Here is a 12,996-nt window from a genome sequence, read left to right as displayed (position 1 = left end):
AACGTGTTTCATTAATATTTTTGATGCAGACATTTGATATGGCTCCAATTCAGAGTAGAGGCAAAGCATGTTCTGTTGGCCCGAATAATATGGTCAATTGAAGGTGCTACTTCAGCCACTATGTCCAATTTATTGCCACCCTTGTGCAGTCTATGTCTCGGGAGCAGAATGATAGGGTGATCGCAACTCCTTTTGGACATATGCTAAGTTTGCCATATATCAAGCAGAGTAGGCCTGTCCGAGACACTTTGCTCTCTTTTTGGGATGATGTCGAGGAAGGTTTTTGGTTTGGTAAAGTTTTAGTGCCTTTTTTAGGGAGTGAGTTTGCACTCATCCTTAGTTTGAGTGCCACGGGCGATGAGGTAGAATTGTATAGGGAGGGGAGGGGTTACTTCTAACCTTATCACCCGTTTTTTTGATGGTGACCACAAAAAGGCCGGTAGGGATGCAATAGAAAATAGATTACAATTACTAGTTGGAAGGAGAGGACGACAAGATGTAGAGGATTTTACCAAATTATGGGTTCTATACCTCTTTGTGACTATTCTGTTTCCAACTGTACACTACAACGTTCCAAAGGCATTATGTTCATATATTGATGATTTAGAACGGTTAGGTTTATATAGTTGGGGTCTTGCCGTTTTTGCTTTTGTTGGACGTAAACATGGATAATCTCTGACCGTCTTCTGCATTTTTATGTAACACTTTCTCAGCATCTGGATATAGGTGGGTTTGAATGCTATATCCTTGATTACGCCGTTCATGCATCATCTGCATAATTTGAAGCCTGATATGGTCAACCATCTGAGGTACGGGCAGATGACGAGCCTCCAAGATCCAACTATTAAAACACTCAGCCACGTTAGATGTCATAGTGCCCCAGCGTGGACCTGGAAAAATTGCATTTGCCTAATGCTCAGGGTTGGCATGTAGGAGAAAGGTGGAAGCACCAGGGGCTTCTGATGTAAGCTTCCCAATTAGCTTTTGAAAAACATTAAGCCTTAGAGTATACGCAACAGCATTTAGTAAATCAAGCAGCCTCTTTCTATCAGCTACACGATAATGGACAAGCACCTGCGATCACAATTAAATATCAGACATACCGGATGGTATATTACTTAGATACTTTCTACTTAAAATTATTTACAATATTATGATGCAAACCTGATTCTTGAAGTTTTCTTTCACATGATGAATACAATATGAGTGGTAGTAACCAGGAAAGTACTTCGGCACCGATTTAATAATTCCCTGATGTCTATCTGTCATAAATGTGAACTTTTGACCATGATACACACTACAACTATGAATAGCTTCTTTGAAAATCCGGCAAAACCATTCCTAGTTTTCATTAGTTTCTGTATCTACCACACTATAAGCTATAGGAAACATATCATCATTGCCATCTTTGGCAGTGGCGCCAAGTAATACACCTCCATCCTTATGTTTTATAAATGTCCCATCCATAAAAATTAGAGGTCGACATCCTTTTATGAAACCCAATAGTGAAGCATGAAAACAAATGAACAGACGTCTGAATCGACCTTCAATTGTTTCGTACTCTGTAATGCTGCCGGGGTTGGTTTGAACAATGGCGTCGCAATACCACCGAATTCGGTCATAAGATAGTGATCTATCACCATAAATCTCCTTCATAGCCAGCTCCTTACCATGCCAAACTTGATGATACGGCAATTGAACACCATATTCCCGACGAATATCTTTTACAATATCAGTCGGCTTATATAATGACATATCTTGAAGTTTATCTTTAATAATGTTCGAAACCCAACGTTTCGAAGCCTTCGGATGCGACCGGATTTGCATCCCTCCTCCACATGTATGGTTATTGTTCATTTTTTTAATTGCAAACTTTTCACCATTACCAAGTCGAGAAGCATGGATACGCCATTCACATTTTTCATATGCACATTCCACAGTAACTCGCTCCCAATCGTTCTTCATGAACACAAAATCTCTACAATTTGCGACACAAAAGTTGCGAAAGGTGTCACGAAGAGTTTCGACATTCCTGAACTCCTGACCGACGCTCTCTATACAGCTTTTCCAAGCATCCAACAAATTTCTTTGACTTCCTTCCTCTTCAATTGCAGTTCTTATTTCTTCAACAACTTGGACAAAATTACTTGAGCCACTCTTTGAAATATTTTTGGATCTCCAACTAATTTCAGCACCATGGGATGAGCCACTGTCCATACAAAACGATAAACATAATTTCAGCACACTTATTAATGTTCTTTTAGCTTCAAATGAACTAAATAAAATTTCAAATATGGAATACCTGGTATTGATTACCACATCAGCAGCTTCGATCAAGCTTGAAGAATGAGTAACAACCATCTCAATCACTGCCGCATTTAAGTTCACATGTATTTGATGCATATTATGAACATCTTTATCGCTCATGAGCGTAACAAGCATTCTACATTTGTTTGGACTATAAAACTTAATTTCTATCATTGTAGAAGATAAATATCTCCACCTTTCCACTATTTTCTTGAAAATTTGATCAAGAGTTGTGTCCTCACAGATGGAAATAATAACAGCTTTGCTACGGTAACAACAAATGGCCATGAAAACCGGGCTACTACTGTTCTTTGAAGCCATGATAATGAAAATAGGAGGGATCGACACAAATGATTTGGAGACAATTCTTGGAGCTTAACTCTGTTATAACAAAGTCAGACGAAGAGTGCAGAATCAGAGGCACCTCAGCAAAATATCTCTGTTAAAACAGAGTTAGAGGGATAGTGGAGCACAATAGAGCATTCATGAACTCCCAAAAAACACCTTATCTTAATTCCCCACACCCTAAGGCAAAACGGAAGAAGATGGCAGACTGGAGCAGAACAGGGCATTCATAAACAAAGAAAACATAATCTTAATTCCCCACACCCTATGGCAAAACGAAACAAGATGGGAAACAGATGGGTAATCTGCTTATCAAAGAAGACAAGACTCCAGTTCAAATAGATGGGTAATCTGCATATAATCTGCTTGCCGGATGGAGTTCAAACAGAAAATGGAGTTCTCTTTCAACTCCAGTTACCGTGGCCAAATGTAGTAGCTTCAAGGTTTCCAACGGCAAATAGGTGTGGCAAACAGGCCCTACAGACTCTTCTCCTGCCTTCAAAACTCTTCTCTGGACTTCCAACGGTAACCTTCTCCCGCCTTCAAACCAAAAAGCCTTTTGTTGACCCCCCGATAAGCATACAGTCCGTTGGAACCTCAAAGAACAGAGGACTATGCTTGTGGAGCTCCAAAGAATAGAGGACTTCAAACCAAAAAGCCTTCCGTTGGCCCCCCGATAAGCATACAGTCCGTTGGAACCTCAAAGAACAAAGGACTATGCTTGTGGAGCTCCAAAGAATAGAGGACTTCAAACCAAAAAGCCTTCCGTTGGCCCCCCGATAAGCATACAGTCCGTTGGAACCTCAAAGAACAGAGGACTATGCTTGTGGAGCTCCAAAGTCTTCTCTAGAATTCCAACGGTCACCTTCTCCCGCCTTCAAACCGAATATGGCTTCCGTTGGCCATGCGAACAGGGATTACGGAAACTCCAAACGACTTACTTCCTCCCGCCTTCAAACCGAAACTCCTCTTCCGTTGGCCAGGGATTACGGAAACTCCAAACGTCTCAATTTCCCGCCTTCAAAATACTGGCGTTGGCATGGATCAGGGCATATTCGGCACATTATCTAGAGACATTTTTTCTCCCAGGGACCGTGAATTATACTTTCGAGAGCCGTTGAACCGTAAGTTTCATTTTCGGTCAACAGGGACGGTTTGTTGTAGCCGAGTCATCCGAAGGGTGGGGAATTAATTACCCTTTTTTTTGGGTGGGGGGGGGGGGGATTCAATGCGTTTCATGTGAGGGTCGGAGTGCAAAGTCCGGTCTAAAATGTTAGATGGGCCCAACCCAACCCAACCCAACCCAACATCTTTTATGGGTTGGGTCGAACTCCGGAGTCCACACACCGGCTTATATGTTTCCGCACAGAAAATCCTCTAGATCTGCCGTCCGCATCCCCCTTCGAAGCTGTGCAGTCCACCGATGGAAATCGTCAAACCACAGAAAGAAATAGCTCTTTCGCTTGACGCTACTAATGAAGGGACCGGATGAGTTTAATAGAATTCTCAACGGCAGGTCTATTTTCGCATAAAATATTTATGCGAGATCTTCAAAAGAGAATGACGGCACAGTGCTCGCCCTAGGGAGAAAAGGACTTATATACTTAGCGGGGTGCGAGGCCGCAGGAGTAAAAGAAGTATTCCCGTTATTATTCCTCGCGGTTGTCCTTTACTCTCCAGCGCCTCCCGGCCTCTTCTTTGGGTAATGTACTTTCTAACTGTTACTCTTCAATACTCCGACCAAGATTCTTTGTTCTTCTCCTTTTCTCGATTCACAAGTAGATCTGTGGAATTTTTTTCTTCTGAACTTCGTCTTGGTTTGTTTTTGGGTTTTGTGGTTTGTTTAGATACGAAATCAAGGCGGAGGCATACCATCGGCTCCATGGCGCTGGTGAGTTCGTCGTATGATTAGGGTTGTTGCTGTAGTATCTTCCTTAATGATCTCATTTTTTTTTTCTTTTTGGAGGTGTTAGGGTTTTAGGGTTTAAAAGTTTTTTCTTTTTTTTTTTAATGTATATTTTCTTCTCACAAAAGGTAGAAACAAAGAGAATAAGATGCTTAGTTCTTTTTTTTGTGATTCAAATTGTAATATTTTTTATTGCATTTGTGTTATTATAACTATAATCCTGTAATCTCTTTGTTTGCTCTTGGCACGTTCGTATATGTTTCAAATGGTCCAAAGTTGTTCTTTTGCTGGACTGTAATCTACAATTGGTTATGCCTTTTTCTTGGCTCCCATATCTTCATATTTTCCGCTAGGAATTTGGCATTCTTTTTTGTAATGGGAAACTGATGATTTGGCGTTTTGTTTAGGGTTTCAACGGAAAGGATTTGTTGGTTTCATGGATTCTGGGTGGGGTACTAAATTCTTGGTTTCCTGTGTCATTATTAGATTCGTCTTAAAGGCAATGTCGGATCTCACTTTGTAGCAATGACTAGTTGGATGGGAATCCTCATCCCCAGAAACTTTGTCTGGGGCACAATTTAACATATGGTCACTTTGTTGCTATGATAAGTACAATCCTTATGATCTTGTATGCCAGTTTCTTTAAGCTTCTTTATTGTTTGAAAAAATCATTCTGCTATCTTTTAGATCATGATATTTGATATTATTTGTATTATGCTAGAGTTTAGCAATTATTTTTCAAATGGCTGTGTGGTTGCTCCCTCTTTTGGTTGATGCCAACCATGACAAGACTTTTGGTTGATGTCTTGAAGCTTCAAAGAAATTATTCACTGTTTAATAGATGGTCTCTTTGCCATATGAACCTTATCTAGATTCAACAAGGCCTTGTCATCCCCATTAGGTTTGCCTTCGCTGCTTCTTTATGTGGGATGACACCTAGCAACTGGTCATGTGGCCTGGATAGACTTAGGGATCAGATGCAGGTCAGGTGGACCATCTTTTGAAGCTAGTTGGCATTAAGCTTGTCGAATTAGTGAATTGCCACAAACTGATTTGTGAGGAGTATGGCCACGTGCATCTCACATGGATAGGTTAATGAAGTACTGCCTTGGGATTAGATCATTAAACGGTTCGTCGAGTGTGAAAGCTACTTCACTTCCCTTTTTGGGTTCTCAAATACTAATTTATGCTTTATGAGTTGATTAGTATTTTCTCTGCTGATCATTCATCATTTATGTTGAGATTTTTTGGTGCAATTATTTTTCTAAAATCATTGCACCTTTTCACCCCCATGATAAATTTACATTATTGTATAAGTTAATGGGAAATTGTACTGCTTAATACGTCATGTTACATAAATGTAATCATTTCTTTGATTTCTCTTTTTTATCTTCATGGCATATTTTTTTTTTTGTGTGTTGACATGTGACCGCTAATTGTTTGCATGCTAGGGTTCTCTCTTAAATTCTTAATACTGCATTGTGGAAAATGTGGTAAAAGAATACATCACATTTCTGCTTGGTAAAAAGTTGGCAGATTTACGCTGTTATTCTAGAATTGTCTTTGTTTTTGTGGATACGAACATTTTACAGTTTCCAGTTTTCCTATTCACAATTTGACCTCTAATCCTTTGTTATAAGGGTGGTTTTGAGCTTTTTTATTGTATGTGGTTAGATGTCAAGTCTTCCGGTACTTTTAACCATTTTAACAAATTTAATGTTGTTATGCTCTCACTTTGGGAGAGGTAGAGGGAAGAACAATTAAGGGATACAAGCATGAACTTGATGCTCCTTTTTCAAAGTAATGTTGAATTGCTGCTATGCCACTATGTATACTATGTAAATTGAATGTACATTGAACAGCTAATGATAGGGTTGGAAATGGGCCCAAGTTGGACTTGAGCTGGGGTTTTGGCCCGAACTTGAAGAGGTCTCGATTGGGCTTTGGGTTTGGCCCCAAGAAGTACATTTTTGGTTTGGAAGCTAGAGCTTGAATGAGCTTCGGGCTGCGTTTGAGCAAGCGTTGGCTCGGCTTGCAGCCTAACTTGGACCCCCTAAACTTAAAAGTCATAATCCATCCTGAAAGCCATAACATAATCCTACAGGTTGGGCAGTTAACAATTTGCCCTATACATTCCATTCCTTAGTTTCAATCTCTTCCGACCTCATCCCCTTATCTTATTTCTCGAGCATAGTGGACAATGGAATGCCCAACGGGCTGTGAAAAGCCCTTTTGTCTATTTCCTCTCTCTCCTCCCCAATCTCTCTATCAGTGTAGGTGGAAGATGAGGAGAGGGAGTGGAGGTTGATGATCTCCTCTCTTTCTTTATCTATCTAATTGCGAGTGGAGGTTGAGGCAGAGTAGGAAGTGACTATGAGGAGGTGGAGATGGCAATGTGATTGCAACCAAGGTCTGACGAACCGGCCCGTACTGTCCGGTTTGAACCGATCCGGCCTGTAATCGGTACGCCGGAGCAGTGGAAACCGGTATGGGCTGGTTCTGTGCCGGAGACGAAAAAGACGAAGAGGAGAGAAAGCGCGGGGAAGAGAGGGAAGGAAGAGACCTGTGGCTGCCATCGGAGAGCGGCGGAGTGGGCGGAGGAACCCGCGGGGGCGCGGCGGAGGCTGAGGCCGCATTGCCGTGAAGGGGCGGCAGGGCGTGCGGGGGAACCTGCGGGGGCGCGGCGGAGGCCAAGGCCGAGGCCGCATTGCCGTGAAGGGGCGGCGGAGCGTGCAGGGGATGTGGCCACGACTTTTTAATTTGAAAATTTTAAGTGAAGTCGGCAAATCGGTTGCTGACTTCATTTAACAATCTATAAATTAAAAAGCCGCGGCCTCCGCCTCGACCCCGCGGGCTCCGCCGCCCTCCGGCCTCCGCAGCTCTCCGATGGCGGCCACGGGTCTCCTCCCTCCCTCTCTTCCCCGTGCTCTCTCTCATTCTCTTCTTCTTCCCTGGCTCCAGCGGGGAAGAGCTGGCCGGTTCGTACCGGCCGGTTCCGAAACGAACCGGAACTGTACCGGTCCGGTAGGCGACCGGTATGCCTACTGGATCCGGTACGATGAACCTTGATTGCAACCTTGACAGAGGAAGGAGGCAGCAACCTTGAGTTGTGCTCCTATCCAGCCTTGTATATACTGTTGAGCTGAGGCATGACTTGAAGATTGAAAAAAAATTTCTGACTGAACATGAGCAAGGGGTTGGCGCCACCTGGCCTGGATGGTTTCTAGCCCTTTCCATGGTAAATAACCATCGATCATGGCCGGGCATGACTTTGATATTCCTAATTCAAACTGATATACTTGTGCAGGAGTTCCTAAATTTAGGATATATGTTGTTCGATCATTATATTCATGGGCTTCTATTTATGCATCAAGTATTAAGTTTTATATAATGATACTTGTCTAAGATGACTTGTTGGATTTTGGATTCTTTCTTAAAAATTTGAAGTTTATGATGAACAATGTGGGTTTTTGATTGTATGTTCGACACTGCTATGAGATTCATGGGGTTTGACCATGCTACATTTTGAGTTTTGAGCTTTAAGCCATGACACTTTTCTATGATATTCCTAGGCCATATCTGTTGGCTTGTAGATTATGATGGACAACATGAATTTTCTGTCATATTGATGACAACTATTATGAGATACAAGTGGTCTGCATGATGTCAGGGTTTTAGGCCATGACATGAGACTTTAATACTCCTCTCTGTTGTATTATAGCATGATTACTGTGGATTGTGTAAATGAAGATGCTACATCATTGGCCATATTCACTAATATCCAAGATGCCTAAAGCTTGAAGATCAAATAGTTCGGCTGCTTCTTGCAGCAAATTTTGGCAGATGCTGTGGTGCTTCCCTTTGCCAAAGCCTTTGGTCCTTCCAGGATTATTTTTAAGGAGAGAGATAGGTTCTAATACACAGGGGGCTGGTGGATGTGCTGAAATGTCAGAAGGAAATCGAAAATTGCAGACATTGAGTGGAATGAGAAGTGGTGGTTGGATAGGAGTTAGTGGCTTGTATGCTTGGGTGTGGAGAGTGGTGAAATGGATGTTAGTGTTGGGATATCTGGGAATGTGAAGGATGGTCAATTTCTAATTTATTGATAAGGGTCATCATAAGATATCAACTTTGGCAAATATATGTGGTGAAAGGTGATTTACTTGGAAATTTGTCAATTCCGTTATTTCCCTATTCACCATGCCCTTTCTAATTTCACTTTCAATTCGATTCTGGTTATCATATGTTCGAGCATTATACTATCACATGCATTATATTACAGTTAATTAAGTCCTTAAATTATCTTTCTTTTCATTTGAAACTTATCATCCATTTCCAACATATAATGCATGTTGCTACTTTTGCTTAGAAATTGTTTTACTTTTGTTGGTTGGTAATGCAAGCTTGTTTGATATGTTAAACTTTTGACTGAGTTGTTTTGTATATTCAAAATGATGCATTGATAACTGTCTCACAGATTTTGCATGCTGGCAACACAAACAAGAATGGTTTCAAGGCACTAATTGCAGCAGCATACAGTGGGGTACAGGTTGAACTGGTCAAGAATTTTGAAATGGGTGTTTCAAATAAAACTCCTGAGTTTCTTAAGATGAACCCTATAGGGAAGGTATGGTAACTGTGCATATAAAGATCCTTAGGATAATGCTTGTCAAGTTGTTTTCTGATGGAGTAAAATGGTTTACGTTCGTGCAGGTTCCTGTACTGGAGACACCTGATGGTCCCATTTTTGAGAGTAATGCAATAGCACGCTATGGTATGGAAGGATCCTATACCGTCATGTTGCGTTTTTTTATGAAAACTGAAATGATGGTAATTATTTGTCTTTCTTCTCTCCCCAGTTACCCGCTTGAAGGCTGAAAATCCTCTTTATGGTTCTTCACTTATTGAATATGTAAGTTTTCTATCTGCCACCATTTTAAACTTATCATTATGCTCAGTTAGTTATTATGTTTCAGAATGTGCTTTCAGGCCCGAATTGAGCAATGGATTGACTTTGCATCAATGGAGATCGATGCAAATATTGCACGATGGTTACTTCCAAGACTGGGATTCGTTCCATTTGCTGCTGTGGTTTGTTTTAAATCCTCATATTTTGTTATTGTGTTCTAACATATATCTTTGCCCACTAAAGGATTGCCCTTGTACAGGCTGAGGAATTTGCAATTACTGCTTTGAAGAGATCTTTAGGTGCTCTGAACACTCATCTAGCCACAAATACTTACCTTGTTGGCCATTCTGTGACTTTGGCTGATATTATCACGACATGCAACCTGTATATGGGATTCATCCGAATCATGACCAAGAATTTTACTTCAGAATTTCCTCATGTTGAAAGATACTTCTGGACTATGGTTAATCAACCAAATTTCTCAAAGATATTGGGTATGGTAAAACAGGCAGATTCGGTTCCACCTGTTCCGTCACAGAAGAAGCCTGCTCAACCTAAAGACTCTAAGCAGAAGGAAGCTAAGAAAGAATCCAAGAAAGAGCCTGCAAAGCCTAAGGTTCAGGAGGCCGTAGAGGAAGAAGAGGCACCCAAGCCTAAACCGAAAAATCCTCTTGACCTGCTGCCTCCTAGTAAGATGATATTAGATGAGTGGAAGAGGCTATATTCGAATACAAAGACCAACTTCCGTGAGGTTGCCATTAAAGGTATTTCTTTTGCTCTATATCTTTGGTTGTGGTTTGGTTGGAACTTGCAAGCAATCTGAAGTGCCTGCAAGTCCAGTTACTGGAACCGTCTCCTCTTTTTCTCTCACTAACCTGCTCATTCTCACTCTCAATCAGTAGCTAGAATTGAAGTCACATGTAACTTCAGAAGGCAGCTACAATGCCACAGCTTGACCTATGGTAAAAAAAATATTTGTAGGTTTAAGTTGCAGCTGTTGAAAATGATTAACTAATTCAATAACACGACATTCTGATGTTTATATCAGGACTATGTAATTTTTCATGATAGCATGTCCTTTTGCCATCAGAAGCAATTAACACCCTTCCCCCCTTCTGTGCGGCACATTTTTGAGCAATACAATGCTGATACATTGTTCATATAGATAATTCTGATGGCATCACCTGTTGTGACTTGGGCATGGGTGGTGGACGGTTTATTTTTTGAAAAAATCTAGAGGACAACTTATTTATTTTCTTAAGCATGTTAGTTCTCCTTGGCAATGGAGTGCCAATACATTTGTATCATCTTATGGAGCCTGTGTACAAGTGTGTGCTCTCTGATAGACGATGTTTGTTTCTGCTTTTCCTTATAGGGTCTTGCATGATGCATATACCATTGATAATAGATTACTTCATGTATTATTAATATATTTGAAGCATGTTTTAAGCACATTTAGCTTGTTTTGAAGTCTTGGTAAAGTAAATTGTTGTGTTAATCAAATATAGGTGATGGCAAGAGATCTAGTTTTTGTAAAGTCCTTTTTCCCCCTTCATTATATGGAGATCAGTATTTGGATGAAAGGAGCTGGGTATACTGGGTGGCCATCCAACTTATTTTCATTGGATTATTAGGTTACGTATTGCTATCAGCTAACACTCTCGATTGTCCTAGACTGGCTAATTTATTCAATCTGAGTCTTTATTTTCGCATTTGGGAACAATTCAGTTAGGGCAATTGGCAATTATTTGGAATTTGAAAATGATCAGACTGCTTTATCACAAAATCCAGAATATTTTGATTAACTTCTTTTTAATGAAAAAGGGGTGCAAGCACAAAAGGCAAGAATAATCATCATAGCAACATTGCTACTTCCTAGTTTCAACTAAACATACTTCATTATACTTTTAATTCATTCAGTTTCACCTTTAATAGGTGATGAAAACCTTAACATTTTTTAGTAAATAATTTATGATTCGTTTTTTTTAAGAATAGTTTGTATAATAATTTGGCAATGAAAATAATCATTGCTGTGCCTGATACGCCTGATACATGGTCAGTGGTGGGTTTAATTTGCAAAGTAGGTGGGTTCTTATTGAAGGAGTGGGATCTGAGACAAGATTTGTGATGATGTGAGATATAGGGTAAAAGTAAATGAGCTTTACATTGCTAAGAAACATTTGCTAATATGGCAACTAGGAGACATTTACTAATAATACTTCTAATATGATCCTGGATTGAATCCCATCTTACCAAGGTTTGTAGGGTTAGGAATATTTTGGGAAGGTCACTAAGTGTGTTAATATAGGTATTTATGTATATGTGTGTGTGTGTGTGTGTATATATATATATGTATTTATATATCTATTAGTATGTATGTATGTATGTATATATATGTGTGTGTATGTGTGTTTATATATCAGGTCTATCGGACAATGTGGCTCTTATATTGATGATCCAAGTCATTGGATGTGATCTATTATCTTTACATAAAAATTCATATGATTTGGACTTTTGGAGACATCTAGCTTATACATTATGTGGTCGAATAAGTGGATCGTGCGATGTATATACTAGTCTTCAAATCACATGATGTTTGGTGCGTAGGCAATTTAGAAGTAGTAGGTCACACCTAACGGCTCGGATCATTGATGTGAGATTCCTATTGTCCGATCTAGACTTGATGGAATTTGAGTGGAGATCCACTCGAGCTTAGCCAAATTTACCATTCTTTATATATATATATATATATATATATATGTATGTATGTATGTATGTATGTATTTGTATATGTATATGCATTTACATGGATGGGAAGCATTGTTTGTGCTTGAGATATCATGCTAATCTTTGTGCTGTTTCAGGTTTCTGGGATATGTATGATCCAGAGGGCTACTCTTTATGGTTCTGCGACTACAAATATAATGATGAGAACACAGTCTCGTTCGTGACTCTAAACAAGGTTAGTGGATTCCTGCAGCGTATGGACTTGGCACGCAAATATGCGTTTGGCAAGATGCTTGTAATAGGCTCAGAGCCACCATACAAGGTCAAGGGACTTTGGCTCTTCCGAGGACAGGAGATCCCACAGTTTGTGCTTGATGAGTGCTATGACATGGAGCTTTACGAGTGGACCAAGGCGGACATCACTGATGAAGCACAAAAGGAGCGGATAAATGCCATGATTGAGGATCAGGAGCCCTTCGAGGGTGAAGCCTTGTTGGATGCCAAGTGCTTCAAGTAATCTCTGTTTAGCTTTCCACCGTTAGAGGCCCTTTTCATGCTGGAGCGCTGGTACCTTCGTTCTGGTGATCTTATTAGTCGCCAGTTACAAATTTTTCCATATTCAGGTCTTCATGTTACTTGTGTTTTGCTACACAAAAAAAGAGACCTGTTTTTTGGGTGGATGGTTTTTCTTTTTTCTTTTTTTCTTAATTATATTGGGATCATGATGCCTTTTTTTTATGTTGACCCTCTAGGGGAAAAGAGTTACTTTCCATGGCGAGATATGCTAATTATTATTTTAACA

The 12,996-nt window shown here is 40.3% G+C and overlaps 1 protein-coding gene across 1 annotated transcript; it reads left to right on the top strand.

The window, feature by feature from the left end:
- The first annotated feature begins 4,228 nt into the window (after positions 1-4,228).
- On the top strand, positions 4,229-12,996 carry LOC103707139 (elongation factor 1-gamma 2). Its single transcript, XM_008791517.5, has 8 exons — positions 4,229-4,354; positions 4,500-4,543; positions 9,036-9,185; positions 9,272-9,332; positions 9,418-9,470; positions 9,548-9,649; positions 9,727-10,231; positions 12,332-12,996. Exons 2-8 carry the CDS (start codon positions 4,535-4,537, stop codon positions 12,709-12,711), a joined length of 1,260 nt encoding a protein of 419 aa, XP_008789739.3. The 5' UTR covers positions 4,229-4,354; positions 4,500-4,534; the 3' UTR covers positions 12,712-12,996.

Source organism: Phoenix dactylifera, chromosome 1 (assembly GCF_051530095.1).
Source record: "Phoenix dactylifera cultivar Ajwa chromosome 1, Ajwa_hap1_PhDact_Kaust_v1.1, whole genome shotgun sequence".
NCBI lineage: Eukaryota > Viridiplantae > Streptophyta > Magnoliopsida > Arecales > Arecaceae > Phoenix > Phoenix dactylifera.
Note: the sequence above shows the minus strand (reverse complement) of the source record. Positions and strands in the feature narration are given on the sequence as shown.

Bases quoted from the DNA above. Each gene is read 5' to 3' on its own strand.
- LOC103707139 (XM_008791517.5), top strand. The intron at 9,333-9,417 runs GTATGGAAGGAT...TTCTCTCCCCAG, and splicing joins TAATGCAATAGCACGCTATG to TTACCCGCTTGAAGGCTGAA. The intron at 9,471-9,547 runs GTAAGTTTTCTA...ATGTGCTTTCAG, and splicing joins GTTCTTCACTTATTGAATAT to GCCCGAATTGAGCAATGGAT.